The sequence below is a fragment of the Mytilus californianus genome, unplaced genomic scaffold (assembly GCF_021869535.1).
Source record: "Mytilus californianus isolate M0D057914Y unplaced genomic scaffold, xbMytCali1.0.p SCAF_2, whole genome shotgun sequence".
In the NCBI taxonomy this organism is placed as follows: Eukaryota; Metazoa; Mollusca; class Bivalvia; order Mytilida; family Mytilidae; genus Mytilus; species Mytilus californianus.
The window spans coordinates 36981577-37001967 of record NW_026262668.1 but is presented as its reverse complement, the minus strand read 5'-3'; the positions used below and the strand labels follow the sequence as shown (position 1 = coordinate 37001967).

Here is a 20391-nt window from a genome sequence, read left to right as displayed (position 1 = left end):
AGCAAAGTAATTTATTACAGAGATTGTATAATTGAGAGACACAAATAATTTTGACAATCATAAGTATATAAAAATATCAGCACCATACTTTATTATCTAAACTTAAGCCACAACCAGATCAAAGCCATAGTTATGTGTAAAATAGTCTTAATAAGTGTTTCTCGTTTCTCGTTTTTTATATATATTAGACCGTTGGTTTTCCCGTTTAAATGGTTTTACACTAGTAGTTTTTGGAGCCCTTTATAGCTTACTGTTCGGTGTGAGCCATTGCTCCGTGTTAAGACCGTACTGTGACCTATAATGGTTTACTTTTATAAATTTTGACTTGGATGGAGAGTTGTCTCATTGGCACTCATACCACATCTTCTTATATCTATTAATAAAACAGATTATATATAATAACATTAATGTCATATGTTGAGTCAAATATCCATAATCACATGCATGAATGGTATATATTTGTCTTTTAATTTAAAGACGGTATAAAAGGAAACAAAATAACAAGAAACATTCAATTTCTAAAATTCTTGTCAGATTCTTCATATTTTTGAAGATTCTTGATATTGTTGAAAATTCATTGTGAACGGAAGTACTAATTATCATCGCTATACCTTTGATAGTTACAGGTGCGAAACCGATGACACGAGAACAATAGAAAAGTCACTCTTCTTATGAAAAAGTCCAGGAAAAATCAATAGTAAAACAATGCCGGTGACGATACTTTAAAAATTAAAATTATTCGGATAACAATCTTTTAATTATTTGTTAAACTGTGTCAAACCACACCAATTTAATGTCTTGTTCCTCGGATTTTTCCACTCCAGAAATGGGGGCGAGCGAGCGATTTGAAAATTTAATAAAAAAAAATTTAATTTGGAAATTTTTTAGGCTAAGCTTGAAAAGTAAAGGCGAACCATTTTATTTTATTTTTTTTTATTTTGTAAACATAAAATCATAGGTTCCGACAATATTGATCAAAACAAGATGGTATGGAACTTGATTTACCACGTGTACTTTGACATTTCTTTAATTTATCAACTGCTGAAGTGGGTTTTTTTCCTGTTCACCAAGACAGGTAATACTCATTTTGAATTGCAGCATATTTATGACTTTTTGTAATACTGTTACTTTCTGAGGACATCAGATCTTGAACTGAATAATTTAATAATTATTTCAACTGTCTTAAATGTTGTCCAATTGCCATAGATGTCTTTCCTCCTTCACCGGACATGACTTATAATTATTACACTACCAGGAATTTACGTAACTTTTACATGTACTTTTAATGTCACTACATATACAGTACTGATATAATATAATGTTTAAGTGCATTTCTTACCAATATCTTTTCAGTACATTTAATCATATGCATGTTTTTAGTACTGTTGAGAAAAAAGTTGTTTTCAGTACCGAAAATTTTATTCATTTTGCAGTACTGAAAATTTCAGTCATTTTACAGTACTGTAAAGTTAAGTTTTTAAGTACTGAAAATTGTAGTCATATTCAAAGCCTAATTGAAAATTTATCTGTTATGCTATCACAAATATCATAAGATGGTATTTTATTTGGCTGCAATTCTTCTTTCATTTCAACCCGTTAAGGCATTGGAGATTCTTTTGATGAACTATATGGCCAGGACTTTTAGTTTTTGATTGTCGTTGTTTGTCGTCTGATCATAAATGGTGTTCTTCAATGTTTTGATGTAGATCAGGACGATTTTTTCTTACGATTAGTTTCACTAGTTATCAAGTACACTTCTATAGCTTTCCATGCGCTATGATTTTTTCATTGTTGATGTGTGTGAAAAACGGCTAAGGAAAAAAATGTCATGAAGACAGCCAAACTATCATCAGCAACAAATACAAAACTAACATACAGTCTTCAATGTTTGGCAGTCCATACCATACAATAAGCGCTGAATGGTTCTGACAAAAATATAAAAAAGGAATACTACCCAGCTGTACAGCACAATGTCATAATATTGTTCAGTAAACTAAATATATAACTACACTAAGACATATTAATTTATGACATGAACTTGTCCGACTTGGGACTGAGGTACATATAAATGTGACGGGGTTAAATCGGTTTTGTCGACGTCTAACGTTAGACATTATGGTTATACCGAGGATCCTTAAGCTTGTTCTGTGGTTGATGGTTGGCAATCATACCACATCTCCTTGTTTTTATAATACAATTAAAACAATAGATTATATATGCAGTCGTAAATATTAAAACTTTTGCTGGAAGCAACAGTGCGGGGTCATAACTATTTTTGACTAGTTACTTTTTTGAAACACTTAAATTACAATGAAGTCTGTAATGTAGTTCACACGATTCTCCTAAAGATAGAACACTTTCTTCTGATACCATGATAATTTGTAAAATTTTGAAAGTAATTTTAAAGAAAGTGCACACATTTCAAGATCTTTTTATAACATAAATCTTAGCTTAGTTTAATCAATTTTAGGATATTTCCCTTTATCTAAGTAAACCTTAGTTTTAATCTATTTTAGTGTTCTTACGGACAAATGGATCAGACCCAAGTTTTTATTTCCAACTTGGCTTTTTTAATGTCTTTTTTGGTCATATAGCTCTTCAACTGTTTATGTTCGTAAATCCAGAAAAGCACTTTAAACGTATGAAATTTATAACGTGTTGTTTTCATATTTTTGTAAGAGATAACCTTTGCAGGGAAATTCCACGAATTACTTTCTGCAGATGATACCCAAGTTGAATCGAAAACCATACAGATGTAGTTATTGTTGTTATGGATGTATAAATATCCTGCCCCGTCTGGTCTGTGTTTTTGTGAGATATTTTTCTGCTCTGTATTCATCAGATGAGTTAAAAATATTTTCATCTGATTTTTATAGTTGTTCTTATGTTGTGCTTTAATACCACTGTCCCAGGTTAAGGAAGGGTTGAGCCCTCACAAACTGTTAAACCCCGGCCACATTCTTTATGTGCCTGTTCCAAGTCAGGAACCTTTAGTTCAGTGGTTGTCGTTGGTTCATATCTGTCATATTTGGTTGTTTTTTTTTTTGTTTTTTTTTTTGGTTATGAATTAGCTATAGGCTGTTAGTTTTCTCAATTCCATTGTTTCATATTTTTCATGTCGGGGCCTTTTATAGCCGACTATACGGTATGGGCTTTTCTCGTTGTTGAAGGCCGTACGGTTGCCTTTAATTGTTTACATCAACTTCATTGAACTTATGGACAGTTGTCTCATTGGCAATCATTACCATATCTCCTTTTTTTTTATATTCTAAAACATCAATTTGGAAGTTTCAACTCCTTTGAAAAAAATGCAATTATAACGCTTTAGATTACTTTGCATTTTAGATAGCTGGCTATCGGTTTAAACCAGCAATACCAATATTGGTATTTTTTATTCAACGGCAGGAAATTAGAACCTGAACTTTGATGTGTTTCTTTTTGTTCTTCGCATGGTTTTAATATTGCATAAAAATTTGGACAGCATTAGACCTTGAAAGAAGAGCTAACTAATTTTAGGGTAGTAAGGCAGAATCCATTTAAAATACATAATTTGAATTAAAGGAAATGTTAGTTAAATGTCCATGAAACAGAAACCGTTCTACCCAGGATATTTAAGTCTATTACTAATTCGGTTTTCTTCATCTTTAATATCACTACTTATAGTGTGTTCAATTATAAAAACAGCAAATTTTTTGCCTTGATCCAAAGCACTCAATCCAAAGCGATTGGTATGAAAGAATTATTTAACATACACAGACACATCTCCTTTCCGTTAATTTCACGTGAAAGTAAGGTAAGCTTGCACATGAAAATTTCATGTGGAATTAGCATGAATCGAGCTTTCACATGAATTTGACATTAACTGAACATAATTTAGATAATGTTAATGCTCATCTAGTGCTATACCTTCTCTCTTTTATAATATATAAATTTAGGATAAAGATATGTCTTCTTTGTGGTATTGAGCATGGGTCGTCTCGATTTCTGTCCATGTATTCGCAGTCTTCTTGATTGCGTCACATCGGGATACGGTCCGTTAGAATTTGCTTAGAAACTTAATTTCAAAAATGTTAATCTTTGCTGCATATCAATCGATCCCTTTGGAATTATTCCCTTGAACTTCTTTGGTCTAGACGCATACATATACGGATGATTGGCAAGTTTAAGCGAGGTATGCAGCCAGTAGAAAAATAAATTGAAGTTGGTATTCCAGGAATTTTAAGAACATATAAGAAAACATGGTGTCGTCGAACTTGTTTTCTTGCTACAAGTTAAACATGAAAATTTCACTATCATTCCAGTATAAAAATTTTACTTTAAGAGTTATCACCCCTTATATGGCTAAGTTGAAAAATTGCATCGAACAAAAACAAGTATTTAGTATTTGTTGAAACAGTATGAATAATGCATTAAATCACTTATTTTTCTTTATTCAAACTAACAGTCTAGTACATTAATTGTCAATCTGTCTAAATATTTGCTGATTTTAGCAAAGAACTATTGTGTACTGCTTTTTTACAATCCAAAAACGGCGGTATATAGTTAATCTCCCTTAATAAAATACGCAGTACTATTGAAAAATAATTATAATTTTGACAGACATATTTTTTTTTCATTTGATCCATCGTTTGATAACATAATGGATATATCCACAGATTTTGAAGTTGAAGTATTTCTATTGTATTCACAATCCCACACCAAAAAGTTCAAGATCCGATCGCAATTATTATACTTGATAACCGTGACTTATTCTTTTACTATTATTTGTTTAGATATACCGAATGGCAGCCGTGGAAAGTCTGATTTATATAGAACAAAATTTATAAACACATTTTATGCGTCCTTCAAAGAATTTGAATAATGAAAGGTTAACATAATTATGTTATCCATCTCTCACAATTTTAGATTGCATTGATGATGAAACCACTGTTAACATGCATAGTTTTCTTTCTTTGTTTGATTCTAAATTGTTTTCCTCATGCTTTAAGCTCTTAATAAAATCTCAGAATATTCATTTCTATATGCAAATATTTTAAATTGTCCATCATCAAAACCGATCCAGACATGATCGTTAGGAGCAATAGCCAAGCATGCAGGCTGACTCTCGTGTGTATCTGTTTGAAGTAACAAGCCTTTTTTGTCAAGTAGATGTTGTCTAAAACCTACTTTATCTAACACTGTAACTGTTCCGTCAGATAAAAATCCAGCACCTACAAATTCATTATCAATTCGGTTGGCAGCCTTCAGATCGACCGCCTGATATCTAAATTTCATTTCCCCTTTACCATGAACAAAGGTAATCATTCAACATATTGAAAGAATTCCGACAAAACAAGATCACTCTCATGCTGTGTTTTGTCATTTGCATATCGTCGAATAATTGAATTCTTGACTGGATATTGGTCAGATGCTGATTTTTCGACAAGGCATACTGTAACGTCGCCATTAACAGACGCAGATTTACTGGTACATAAACACACAGTTTGAGAAGGTGCGGTGTTCTTAAAAATCCAAGGGTATAATTTCTATTTTTAGAGAAGAAATTGAATCCGAATTGTACATCATATTTCAGCTGCTTTAGTGACTTCTTGGTCCACATCTTAATGATAAGCTCGTTTGAATTATTACGGGCGGCACACTGTGGTTTCGCTTCTATAGTTTTTATTATTTTTTTTTTTTACCATTCCCGTGCTACAATCTACTTCTTCGATATCGCTGTGAATTAGCCATGCTTGTAAACTCTGCTTTGGTATAATATGGGTAACTTTGGCAGTACGTTTAAACGTTTTAACAGCCAAAAAATCTTTCTTCAACTAAAATTGATCCTGGACAAGAATCACTTCAGTTTTCCTCTTGTGTTTCTGCGTTTCTGTCTTGATCCGCATTTTGCCTAAGAAGAATATCAACTTCAGCAACTTCAGCATAAGTCCCTGATTTCATGTAGCCAAGGATAGTCTGCAATTTACCTATTTGTACTGAATCATCCTGGCACTGATGTCTGGGTGGTTGAATCCTCGGTGCTACGTCCCAGTACGGATCATCCGTCAGATTTGATGATAGTTTTTCATCATAGGTCACTACCTCTGCATCCAACATGTCCGAACTTCTAGATTCCACAATATTTATAGTTTCTTGGATTAAGTTTATTCTTAATTGCTGCCGAGTAGAAAATCTGTCAAACTTCTCGTTCGCAGCATTTCTAGCAGATTTAAAATTTTGGACTTAATCATCTTGTAATTCGTCAAATACTTTCTTTACCATTTCTCCTCTAAGTTTTACCCTCTTAAGTTGTTTATCGACAGAATTATTAAAATCTGTTTTGCCTTTCAGTGCCTTCTCCAATGCATCCTGTATGTTAGGAAGTTTGTTATATCTAATTTTATTTTACATTCTGTATCAAATGTTGCCTTTTGTTGCTGAGATAATCTTTAAGTTTGATTTTTTTATGACCAAAGTGCCTTCCTATGATACAGTCATCGCATACCATCACATGATCATCTTCACAGAAGAACCTTGCTATCTCTGATTCATGTTCTGGACACGTAAAGAACGTTTTACTATCTATGGGTGATAGTGCCATTACTGAAATGTATATATTATAGTTATAGGTATTTTTTCTTTGTTCAACCACTTCAGTAATATTTAAGACGCAAAAAAATTTAACAAGATATCATTTATTTAGGAGGTTCCGTCATTATGTGAGTCTGCTGTTCTTAATCTCGATAGACTAAACATGACTTCGATATTGTAACATTCAATGCCAAGAATAAAGTGTGTTTAAAAATATTTTTATCGAATTTGGGTATTAAGAAAAATCAAAAGGAACGGTTAAATTAATAAATTTAGTTAAGAAATTTAACTTGATTTTGTGTTCGAATCTATTTTCTGACATTAAATTTGAGAAATCGGACTAATAGTGAGGAGCTTTTGATGGAGAAGGTACAAACGCATAATTTAGTCAACTCCTATACAATGAAAATGTGCTTTTATAATATATAATAAAGATGATGCCTTTAAAAATATTAACAAAAACTGACTGAGGAAAGGTGCATACATTCACAAGAATTAAAAAATGTCCATAATGTCACCTTAATCATAGTTTATGCAAAATTACAAAGTTAATCAAGTAATTTTTTTTCAAAATGTATTTCATTATGTAACAAAGTCTATGCATGGTCATCGCCGACATTCTTACCAATGCACAGATTGTACCCTCTAGACCAATCCACAACATTTGATTCATTTATTATTTAATTTGTTGGTCTCTGTAAAATTGATTTCAACTTATCAACGAGGACGATTTAGAGCTTGACACATGGCACAGACACTTGTCTAGTGTTGAAGGCCGTATTCTAACCTGTAGATGTTTTGTTCCTTTTTTCTGATGTTTAGGTTTCTGTCTCATATCGACAGTTGCGATACATTTGAATTTATTAATAGTAAAAAAAAATACAGGAGAATAATATGTGATTATGGATTGAAAATAATGGGTTGATAAACTCACTATAATATAATTTATTGCAAAATATTCAATATTGTTTGTTGAATGGAAGCGTCACATCAAGCGACACATATTTCATGCCAAATCAAGACGAAAACACGTCTAAAATATATCAACAAGCAGGATATGAATAGGAACAAAATCCTTACAACAAATGCTTCCTCCGAATCCTCAAAAGAGTCCGGTACCTTTGGTGACGTTTTTTTTTAAAGATTTAATGACAACGAAAACATCGTTATATGTCAAGAAACCAGGAAACAAATGACAAGACTGCAATGAAACACATATGACATGAAAACAACGAAAGATTAGAAGTAAAATTCAGTTAAAAAAGCTTGATTTGTTAGGATATTTGTTCGAATCGATTTTCTGACATTACATTTGAGAATTCGGAGTGATTTAAGAAAAAAGGTTACGAACGTATAATTTCGACATTTCAAGTACTTATTTTTGTACAATGGAAACATAATATTTTCATAACTTATCAAAGTAGATCATAATAAAAAAAAATCAACTTTAAAAAGAAACGCTCAAAGCAAAAATTGGTTGAGAAAGGGTGCATAAATACACGAGGAGCAATGTTAATCATGTGAAATTTGATAAAAACGCATTTCATAATGTAACAAATTAAAGCCATCGCCGACGTTCTTACTAATGAGTGGATGGTAACCTCTAGACTTATCCACAGAATACGGTAACATTTAATTTCATAATCTCTGTTAAATGGATCCCTACTTGTCACCGAGCACGATTTAAAGCTTGACACATTTCAAAGACACTTTTCTTTTGTTGCAGACCATATGTTGACCAGTAGATATGTTGTCAGCTTTTTCTGTCGTTTAGCTTGGTTTCTGTCTCATATGTTTCATACAGTTTCTGTTCCAAGTGTGACACTCGTCATGTTGTTCATGGTAAGTAAAAATGGTGTTATTGGTTGCATTTGGCGATTTCATTAATAAACAAAGGAAGACGGTTGTGTGGCTATGACAATTTGAAAATATCCTTGGTACCAGGAGGTTCCAAGGGTTAAAGTCGAAAGTTTTATCAAGTTTGTCCTTGATTGTGACTTATCACTTGGTTGGTACTTACACGAGCAACACGACATGTGGAGCGGAACTGCTTATCTTTCCGAAGCACCTGAATTCAGCTTAGGTTTACGGTATGGTTCGTGTTGCTCAGTCTTTAGTTTTGATGTAGAGCTTTGTTTGTTTTTCCGTCGTATTTTGTTTTTGCCAAGACGTTGTCAGTTTTTCTTCGATTTGTGAGTTTTGAATGTTACCTTTATTATTGTTAAAGGGCCAGCTGAAGCACGCCTCCATGTGCGGGATTTTCACGATTCTTTGAAGACCCATTGGTGTCCTTGGGCTGTTTTCTGCTCTTGGTCGGGTTGTTGTCTCTTTAACAAATTCCTCGTTTACATTCTCTTTTCTATTTTGAGACATATTCTGAATTTCGGAAATGATTCTATAGATTGAATCAACTGAGAAAACAAACAGTAACTGGAAGTAAAGTCTCAAACATACAGTGTGTTACATTTCAATCTCCCGAACTGATTCAAACCCAGTCCGTATTGTTGTTAATCCCAAATCTCCTTGACGCCTTTTCAAGTGCACAGTCTTCTCAATTCGAATTCGTTGTCGAAAAAAAGTAGTCATATTCCTACACCCTAGTTGACATAAAGCTACCAGACTAACTGTTTGATTTTTTTCTCTCTCTCTTTTCAATTGCACCTAGTTATAACTTTATATCTAGGTTTAATCAAAATAATGCTAAATAATAATGATCAAAATCGAAAAAGTTAACAGTGCTTACCTGATGACTAAACCGTTCATAAATAATAAAACAACTTACTTTATCTTTGAAATAGTTGTGTTAATATGATGACTTTATACACCGTCTATATGTGTGTAAATTTTGTCAGGGTCAGTTGTTTAAAAAGCTTACACGCAATTGATTATTGCGCAAATATTTAAATACCTTAAGTTAGTATTGAAATACTCAATCATTGATTGTTTTTTATTGTATGATTGGAGATATTATATATTTAATATCAAATAAGGAATTTAGTATAATTGCCAATGAGGCAACTGACCATCAGGGACTAAATGACGTAGAAGATAGTAACTATAATTCACCGTACAGCATTTCACAATAAGCAACACCCATGCCGCATATCAAGCTGTCTTATTCATAACAATTCAGTCTATAAAAGAAATGCTATGTTACTATTACATTCAAGTAGGCGAAATAATATTCTTAAATTGTTAATAAGCAGTATTCCAAATCGACATTTTTAATGCAATATGCATTGAGATCATTTCATTGTTAAACATTATTGATGAAATTTAGATTTGTCAACACACAACCGGTTACCAAAGTGTTAAATGAATATAAACTGTAACTCAGTGGTTGAAGCATTTTGCATGATCTCCATTATATCTAACTGTTTGCATTAGGCATTATTGAGGCACAAATATGGACTGTTTAAGTATTCTACTTCTAGTTGAACAAAACAGTTTTCTTATGTTACTCATCTAAATAGAAGATGAATGTTTAATTTTGATTTACACACAGAGAATGGTTAACTGAAATATGATGGCAAGCATTTTTTAACCTGAGTTTAAATCATCTGTACTGTCCAATGAAAAGTTCTCGGACAGATGGTCATTCATACTTTTTAGTTAAAAGGTCGAACTCACAAGGCTTAATGGAACGACCTTTTGATTTTTCGGGGATCCGCCTGAAAATATAGGAACAGAAAAATGCAGAATTTATTTTCAATAATTGCTGGAAAGCTGAAATTTTTCAATATTCTACATGACTTAGTCCTGTCTTTTGTGAACAGAATATTTATTCTCATTCTGTCATGGGAAATGTATTTATTTCAGTTCTTATCAAGCCAGAATATGCATTTAACGTCCTCCCAATCCCTTTAAATTTAATGGTTGCACCTTAAAAGACTTCCAAAATTATTTAACATGTTTGTGTTCCAGTAATTACAGCACTGCCACATATCAACATCTGCATACTCCTATCTTAAATATCATTTTCAGTCAAAGAGATTATTATTTATATTTTTCTCCACTTAGCAAAATTTCGGCACTATTTTTTTCATTTCACATCTCTTTTAATCAACACAATTTACAATGTACCATAATTGACTTCTACCAGACATGAAGAATCATGAACACATATATTGTATTTAAAATTTTGCTAATATTAATTTTATATATTTTTAAACTTTTTTTTAAACACGAAAAGTATATATACTGCACATATTAGCTAACATGACCTTAAAGGTCCTGTAAGGTAATATCACCATTTTGATTCCATCGCCGTCTGTAATTTGTTTTACATTTTAATCCTCTTCTGCAAATAAGAAAAAAAAACATGGCAGAAATCTCACCTTGAAGGAATTTTACAAAGCCGAGTTTGTGGTGTTCATTGGGGAAATTGCTACCAGTGCCAAAAGTGTGGACTGATTGCCTGAAATTGAAAAAGATCTTCTAAAAAATCTCCTTGTTTATTGAATTTGGATATTGTAGGAATGTTTCATAGATGGTCCGTTACTACGTTTGAGTTATTGGTGCTAGTTCAAATCCAAGGCGCGGGTAACTAGTTCCTGTTCCACTAATGTATACTGAAAACACTATCAAAGTATTAAGGTCTACTTGTGAATTATCTTTCTTTTTATAAGAACGCAACAAATCTAAATCTAATATGGGTGTACTTGTAATAGTCTGCCCATTCCTAAAGAGCGTGAATCAAGTACAGTATCACAATCGCTACCAACTTAACCTCGGTCAGAAATATATTCATCCTAAACCGGAAGCATCACTACGAATGTTATACGGTCGTCGTCACGAAGTGGTTAATTGTTATTCCGGGGATTATGTCTGAAATGACTGTATTCATACTTGTTTACATGAATCACGTATTTTACCTTAAGCCTAGATTGACCTCTCCCTTTTAATGATCCATTTATACGCTTTCTGTAACTTTTAACGTTTTAACAAAAAATGCTGGAAATAGATACATGATTCTTAGAAAAAAATCACAAATTACTACTACCATCATTCTTTTTCAAGCGAGAATATTTCTTCCAGGAGCTTGTTAACGACGAGTACAGCAGGCTCAGTTAACTCGGAAAAAGACTTCATTGATGGTTGTACAAAACAAAATGTAAACTGGCTCTCCGTTTCTGTGTTTTGTCATAAGATAAGATGTTTTCATTCCAATAAAAGGGCCCATGATGAACAATTTCCCCAATGATTACTATCCATGTATTTGCAGTCTTCTCGATTGCGTCACATTCAATGTTTGCATGGGGAAACGGTCCGTTAGAATTTGCTTAAAAACTTCAAAAATGTTAATCTTTGCTGCATATCAATCGATTCCTTTGAAATTATTCCCCTGAATTTCTTTGGTCTAGCTGCATACATATACGGATGATTGGCAAGTTTAAGAGAGGTATGCAGCCAGTAGAAAAATAAATTGAAGTTGGAATTCCGATGTAATTTCCTGTTTTAATAGTATCGGTATATTAGAAATGAAATTTAGTTAAAAAAAGTTGTGTCGTATTGCTTGGCTAAATTTAAGACATAAAATGTAAATGTCATATGATTTACAATAATGTGTAGGCAAGCGTTAAACGACATGTTAAAAATAAAGGTTTTTATGACAGATGTCTCATACTAAGTTGTTATTCAATACAATCCATGATTATGTAATTACAAAGTCATGTTAATGTACAAAACACATTGATAATATCTCACCAAGGAAAATAGAACACTATCTAAACAGGTTTGTTAAATATCAGATAAGAGAACAATACAAAGTCAATCGGATTAATACATGTACAACAGAATATTTCGAAAAGAACATTGTAATTTTTCAAACAAACTAGAGGAGGTAAGAATAGGGATTGACATAAGAACAAGCAAGTCCTAAGAAAGATAAATGAATATTTAATCTTACACAAAACGAGTGAGTACAGCCTAAAACATGTAATGATACTCGTCTACCCAGAAGAGTTAGTATTTTGCTTGCTTATAGACATTCGTAGTATTGCCTTTCCATCAAAGTTGATAGCGATTCGAATTCCTTGGAACACGTAGCGAAAAATGCTTCTCATGGGTGTGTTTAGATTATTATAATAATTATTATTTCTATCATTATTATCACGAAAATTAAAATAAAGCTAAAACTTTTTCATGTAATATGTAAACAGCATTTGAATGAATTTTGAAAAAAAGTGTCAAATGAACAAATGCCTTCATTAGTCACAACAGTCTTAAATAAAACCTAGCCACCCAATACTACTGAAATAAGATAGTACAGTAAGCTAACTTTGTGTTATATTACAAATGTCTGCGATCCAGGAGTCAAAAGGGGGAGGGGTTCTGTATTGATTCAAAGGATGATTTTCTTCCAGTCTTTGCGATAAAGGTACGATGCGTTTCATATTATTCGATTGATAGAAAAACCACAGTGGCAGTGTTTGATGATTCTGTGAGATGTATTTACTTGTCAAAACGCGGATACATTTTCAACAAAAGTGACAAATACTGGGAGCTATTGAGGCTACAAGAAAGGTTGCGAAGCAACTTTTTTTTCGGCAATAACAATTTTCCAGTTATAAAAGCTTTAAAAAATGTTTCTACTGTACCCCTCGAGAATGTGGCAATCCTCTTTCTACGCCTCAATGAATTGAGAGTTTGTCATACGTATTTCGTGGCACACAACAACTGTATAAAGTGTTATTTTCTTTTAATATCTTTTACCTATAGTTATATTTAGTTTACCTTACAATTTGTGTTCAGATTTTAAACAGGCTTTGAAACTTATCATAAAAACAAACCGATACACACACTTCGTTTGTATGGACATGAAATCGTGTCATCTATGCACCATATGTTATTACTTGCCAAAAGAAGAACCTTTTATCTCCTTATTTATTCATATGATGGATAGACATTGAAGACATGCTACCAGTGTATCTAATCCAAACATTTAAAATACTATGGATATCAGGATGGAACTGTCAGTGCGCAGCTTTGAAAAATCAATTTTGAATGATTTGTCAATCACAATCATCATTAAGAACTAAAATTATCTATTGAGTGTGTACAAAATACAATGACGTTACACACATGACAAAGTATTGATATTTTACCAAACAAACAAACAAGATTAAATATGTACCGACTACACAGTCGAATAGTTTAACTTATCCTTTTCAATTAGGTTTTGATGGATAGTTGTCTGGTTAGCTTGTACTTGTAATAAGCTGAACATATCTCAGTACACTGGAATATGCTCTTATTGTCTTGTAAAATATAATGTTTTTACATTTGAAACGCTAGAAGGCATTTTTAATTGATGTCCTAGTGAAAAAACACGTATGAAATCCATCATTTCTTGACAAGCTAAGTTAACATCCATGAATTTACCATGTACACTTTGCTAACATTTTGTTGAAAATAACAACATAGTTTTTAAACATATATATATATAACAAGGAAGCTATTGAAGTGGGGGTTCCTTGTGGTTAAGTTTAGGTCATCACTTCGAAAGTGTTACGGACGGTGTAACGAGTTATTTGATAGTTGTAGAATATCTATGTCATATATAGATATAAGAAGATGTGGTATGAGTGCCAACGAGACAACTCTCCATCCAAGTCACAATTTGCAAAAGTAAACCATTATAGGTCAAAGTACGGCCTTCAACACGGAGCCTTGACTCACACCGAACAGCAAGCTATAAAGGGCCCCAAAATGACACGAATAGTTCCAACTGCCGTAACCACAACCCTGTCCTCTTTTAATCGATTGTGACATCACCGATAGAGCCTCATTACCGTATTTGTTTTTATCATGAGTAACACGACGAGCGTCACTAAAAGAGCGGGATCTGTTTATCATTCCGAAGCGCTTGAGATCTTCCTGGATTTTTATTGGGTTCGTGTTGCTGAGTCTTTAGTTTTCTATGTAGTGTTTTATGAACTTTTTTATTTTTTTTTCGTCATATTTCGTTTTTTTTCATGGCGTTGTCAGTTTCTCTAGACTTATGAATTATTAATATTCCGTCGGTCTTCCGCCTCATTTTCCCTAATCGATTCTACGTAGAGAAAAAGTTTAGACGATAGAAAGGGGCAAACAAGTGAACAGCTATGCAAGAGATGGAAATTTTTTACTCTATTTTTTTAATAATTAAAAGTTGGTTTTTTTTTATGTATGACATAGAATTAACTGTTTCAGATATTCTGTGTCTACAGTGATTGTCGGACAGTGAATACTGATGGGGGAAAGGGGAGGGGGTATAAAACCATGGGTCGAAGAAAACTGTCAACACAATGGTCAAAAAGAAAACTACGAAAATACAAACAACCGTACACAAAACACTACACAGAAAACTAAAGATTTAGCAAGACGAACCCAACCAAATAACCGGGATGAACTTATGTGATATGATGCTCTACGAGTTGTGCCCTTCGTGAGGATCAGAGGACGTGATTATAAGAACGACCAGTGGAACATATCTGTGATCATCTGTGACAATGATAATCTTTAACGGTCAACCGACCCATGATAGCGTTAATAAAACTTTCGAAGATATGACTTCAATTTTACGATTTGGAACCTTTCTTGCGATAACATCATTGTAGATAATCATGATAACACAAGCCCTGGAATATCGTATCAACTATGAGGTAATCAGACTTGAAAAACTATCAGTATTGAGTAAGCAACTGACGATTTTCATTCTATGTCTAAGACCGTGTGTTATGCGATATAAGTTTAATATAGCAACTATAACTATCTTATAATTTTGATACATTTTTGAAACAATTTTAATCAGTACATACAAAGGACCTTGTTTTTGTTTTTTATAATTTCAGAATTTGGAAGATGAACCAAATAATTTGTGTAGCATTCTTGCTGCAAATAGGCTTTGCCTTTGATTTTAACAAGTACAATGCATTGGATAAAATAGAAAAGTACCTGGCAACTTTTAATTGTAACCAAGGCACGGTTAGGTCTAAGGTTGAGATCATCGGTAAAACCTTCGAGAAGAGAAGTATTTACATGGTGAAGATGTTTACTAAGCGGAAGACACGATGTCGGAGCTGTAAGGGAAAATCTAAAAAGGCTATTCTAGTTGACGGTGGAATACATCCCAGAGATTTTATTTCACATGCATTTGTTTTGTACTTTCTTAATTTCCTAAAAACCACTCAAGCAGGGTTTTACCTTGTCAAAAAGTTTGACTGGTACTTGATACCCGTCTTAAATCCAGATGGTTATGTATACGCAAAGAATTTTGAGCGTCTTTGGAGAAAAAACAGAAGCCCGTTTAATGAAACATGCATAGGCACCGACCTAAATAGAAATTATGGAAAGCAGTGGAATCCAGAAAACGGTGGTTCCAGAAATCCTTGCAATGAGCTTTATTCTGGTCCGTTCCCTTTCAGTGAACTAGAAAGTCAGGCAGAAAGAAAACTTATGTTGAAAAAGGCTTTTATTGGTTATCTAAGTATACAAAGTTTTGGCCAACTGTGGATATATCCTTGGGGATTTACGAAAGATCCGGTACCTGATAAACCCACCCTCGATAAATGCGCTAAAGCTGCAGCATCAGCAGCGACAGCTCGGAATGGAGTTGTGTATAGTTCGAGGCAGACTTCAGAAAGATCTACCTTAGGTGGCCTTTCATCAGATTATGCAAAAGCAGCAGGAATTAAGTTTCCGTACGAAGTTTTGTTGCGAGACAAAGGGACATTTGGACATCTTTTACCCGAAGATCAAATTATTGCAACCTGTGAAGAAACAACAGATGCAGTAATTGCTTGGGCAAACTGTGTCTGTGCCGAAATGATGTAACTAGTGAAGACTGAAATATTAAATTGTGTTTAGATAAAATAAGTACAGAAATCTTGTTGTTTTTTTTTATTTACTGCGGAAAAGACTTGAATTAAATTCCGATCCATGCATTGATTTTGCAGCTACATTCATATTTAAGCCTTTCAAGCTACAATTTCTCTTTTTTTCCATGTAAATGCACTAACGATACGTGAATTACTTTTAATGTTAAACAGATGATACTAATCATCAATTGAATGAGGTGATAAGGTATTATAACTATCATTGTTCATGCATAATAACAACGATTAGACACTGCAAATTGCAAAGTGCAAAGAAGGTCGTATGCCAAAACCAAACGGACTTTTACCTGTGAAGCAATTATAACTTCTGTGCAGTAATGATCAGCCGTCTTTTATGCACACATAGACTCCCTTCTTTTTTTGGAGCTGTCATTGATTACAAATAATATTTTTATATTTACTTAGCGAAATGTGTATCTGATACATCAAATGCTACCACATAAGTACAGTTATTACAATTGGACCAATACATTTCTAGGTATTCCAGTCTGTTTGTTTTTAGATCATATCACCGGCCTTGCAGGTCAGTACTTCGGAGTTGACATGCCACTACGCGTGTACTTTAAAGGGGTATTAGCTGTGAAATTCATGTTCACCGATTTGACTCAAATTCTCACACTTGATTTATAACATACTCAAACGTATATCCAAATTACAAAAAGTCTAAAATAAACAATTAACAATGCATGGACTCGTGTGTATTTTTGTCTATACGTCATCTAATGAACCAACGAGATAACCTCCCAAGACTGCCAACGGTTATATGATCCGATATAAACATGAATATAAATAGATGGCGACCACGTGCAATTGGATTTTTTTTTTAGGTCTGTTTGATTTCATATCGCAGGTATAAAAGAATGTTTATCATCGCTTTTACCTGTATAAGAATGATTTTTTGTGGATCGAATCAGTCAACAAAATGGTTTAGCCTTGTTTCATTTTAAATGTTGATATTCTTTTCCTTTTAATAGCTGAATACATGTGTAACCCATGTCCTGCTTAGGGGTTAAATTGGAGGTCACATGAATACGGATTTAATGATGTCGAATTTTTCACTTGCAAGTGAATAATTCATCATCGATGTTTCTTAGCTTATTTTGACAAAATTTAACCAAATTGGCTGCTAAAAGCCAATTTATTTATTAGTTCACTATTTCACCAAAACAAATTCATCTTTTAGTTTCTTATATCTCGTAGCTAATGCCCCTTTAAAGTTGTTGAAAATATTGATTTTAGTTTTTTCCATTTTCCACTAAAGATGAAAAGTTTAAAATAGCGACTGACTCTACTTTCAATTCATTGTTTACCAGAAGAAGAAAAAAGCAAAAGTATGCTTCATAAAACCATAGTTTGATATAATCCCTTAATTACAGTTTAAGATAGCAAGTATTTTTACATGTAATGAAAATAAGAAAAAAGACTTATGATTGTCTTTTCATTAGCCAGATCGCTTCCTAAATGTAATAAGTGGTTTAAGTAGTCTTTTCATCTCTAGTGCTGTAAAAATATAACTATACAAGGGCGATGATATGATACATTTCGAAACAATACATAATTAAAACCTAACCTTAAATTAATACATGCACTTGTGTAGTGAAATAGCGAACAACCTTTCTTCTTAGTTGTTGTTTTGTGTTTAGTAAACCTGCTGTTTAATGTAGCTAAAATTCATAAAGATTTTAAATATCTATTATTCAACATGCCAGCCATTTTCATAGAGACGTTAAATTTGAAACAATTTATAACACGAGTTTTTAGTGGCCGATTATAAAAATTTAGCACTTGCAATCTACATATATATACGGATGAAACAAATCGAAAAAAATATTTTGCGGTTCATCGATTCTTCTGTGAATTGTTTCACCACTACTTGTCTATGTTGCCTTCAAAATTGGTGCAAGTGGACTTCCAAACGTGAGCAAGTTTTCCTAAAATTGCATGGTTAATACAAGTTGTCTAAACCTAGTGTTAGTTGCAAATGTTATCAATGATTTGACAAAAAAATATACAGAATTTTATACATTTATACTATCACCAGTGTTGATTATTTACTTTCAAGGTTATAAACTGTTTTTGAAATTTGAGAAATGTTATAGCAATCTTCATGATTATTCACAACTCTAAGCCACAGGTCAGTAAAGCTTTCCTAAAAAAAGGCCACCATTATTTTATAACAGACAGATTTTCCGTGGTAATTCATTTTGGATCTTACAAACGTTTTTAGGTGTAGCGATACAGTAGATATAAATAACTGCCCTCCATCAGCTGTGCTATTGGAGTCCTTATTTTACTCAGTTTGTATAGCAGAGGCTTACTATGCCAGGGATCCTCGGTTCAAATCCAAGATGAATCAGTATTTTATTTCATCAGGTAAATCATGTTTTCTACCATTGGCACCCTACAAAAACAACAAGGGTGGTTAGAAGTAAAACAAACAGCCAGAGTAAGTGATGTTGATATTGTCGGTATGTCATCATGACTCTTGAGTTGGGGGAGTGTAGCCGTGCTTCCCCTTACCTAGTAGATATTTAACCATGTGCTTGTGGATTACTTGTTTAGCTGAGTTGGTAGAGCAGTGGCTTACTGTGCAAGGGGTCAAAGGTTAAAATCCTGACTGGTACAGTAAATAATTTTGTTTTGGACGACAAATCATGATCTCTGGGTATCATAATCATAGCGAAGATTGTTATTGTCATTAACAGCTGTGGGAGCGGTACAAAGTCTAATTAATGTCGCGCGATCTTTTTATGCCTAATCCTAGTCTTTTCTTATGCTCCTTCAATTCGTTTCTGTAATTTTTTGGGGGTCTGTAGCAAGTAACTGCAGCATGCGACGGTATAAAAATATATGCTAATAACTTTCGTAAGTGATGTTTAAAGTAATAAAATAAAACAATCATGACTGTAAGCTTCCTCTGCCAAAAAAATACCTAATTGTTCTCATTCTTGTTACTTGGCATCGCTTAAGAATCCAGGCGTTTCGCTGCAGCACCGTCGCCATCTTAATCGCAGCCCCACCATAATGCAAAAGTAGTGTTACTGCACTGTCATAAAATTTCAAATGACGTAATGCAGCATGTGACGTCAAGTGTGATTCGACGCGATAAAGCAGTTCGTTTGCTATTTTTCTCTATCGTAATGATTTTAATTCTTTTCATAACTACCGATAAAAAGAATAAAGGACTTTTTGTTTTTGATACTGACTTTATCACGTTAAAGGCTCACTTGATATTTTACCGTGATAAAGTCAGTATCAAAAACAAAAAAGGCCTTTATTGTCTATATACACTGTATAATAGCGTAGAAGTTGTTGCGAAATCCATTATGTTAGAGAGGTTAAACAAAAGTGCGTGAACGTGAACGCGTACGAAAGAATAGAAGTACACGTACCCGTAAATAATTTTTATAATGTAATGCATTAAGCAACATTTTACTTGTACATGTACGTGAAAAAACCACATTGCAACGTCTATTTCAATTGGCGGAAGGCAAATACGTATTGCCAATAAATGTCTTCGTTCTATTTTTTTCGCTTTGATAGAGATGATATTGAAATTCTTCGTTGTGCACTCCGTATTCCACATAAAATTGTATGCAGTAATCGTACAACGGCAAGGGGGGACTGACGCTCTTTGCATGGTTTTACGGCGACTTGCTTACCCTTGCTGACTTGAAGATCTTGAACCCATCTTTGGCAGATCCAAGGCAGAACTCTCTTATAAAATCAATGAGGTTCCTGATAATATACATGACAACCATTGTCATCTGCTCTCCGACTTAAACAGGAACTGGCTCTCACAAGAACATTTAGAACTTTTTGACGAGTCAATTATTGATCGAAACGGGCCTTTAGACAGTTGTTAGGGGTTTTATCGATGGTACCGGAAGACCAATATGCAGACCACAGGAAAATCAAAGACTTGTATTTAATAACCACAAAA

General features: G+C 33.3%; 2 protein-coding genes and 1 long non-coding RNA gene across 4 annotated transcripts in view; 2 read left to right on the top strand and 1 right to left on the bottom strand.

The window, feature by feature from the left end:
- Nucleotides 1–4295: 4295 nt before the first annotated feature.
- Nucleotides 4296–15398, bottom strand: LOC127729834 (uncharacterized). The gene is made up of 3 exons (XR_007994840.1): nucleotides 13170–15398; nucleotides 8781–10987; nucleotides 4296–6582 (listed from the first exon to the last, which is right to left on the bottom strand). It is a non-coding gene; the product is annotated as an uncharacterized LOC127729834 (long non-coding RNA).
- The window catches only part of LOC127729825 (carboxypeptidase B-like), a 140602-nt gene continuing 131887 nt past the window's right edge, over nucleotides 11677–20391 (top strand). Inside the window, exon 1 of one of the 2 annotated variants that reach the window (XM_052237748.1) lies at nucleotides 11677–12304. The gene's annotated coding sequence lies outside the window, so the exon portion shown is untranslated. The other variant, XM_052237751.1, reaches the window with a different exon arrangement.
- Nucleotides 12367–16437, top strand: LOC127729826 (carboxypeptidase B-like). Its single transcript, XM_052237752.1, has 2 exons — nucleotides 12367–12487; nucleotides 15405–16437. Exon 2 carries the CDS (start codon nucleotides 15415–15417, stop codon nucleotides 16384–16386), a length of 972 nt encoding a protein of 323 aa, XP_052093712.1. The 5' UTR covers nucleotides 12367–12487; nucleotides 15405–15414; the 3' UTR covers nucleotides 16387–16437.

Bases quoted from the DNA above. Each gene is read 5' to 3' on its own strand.
- LOC127729826 (XM_052237752.1), top strand. From the start codon at position 15,415: ATGAACCAAATAATTTGTGTAGCATTCTTGCTGCAAATAGGCTTTGCC.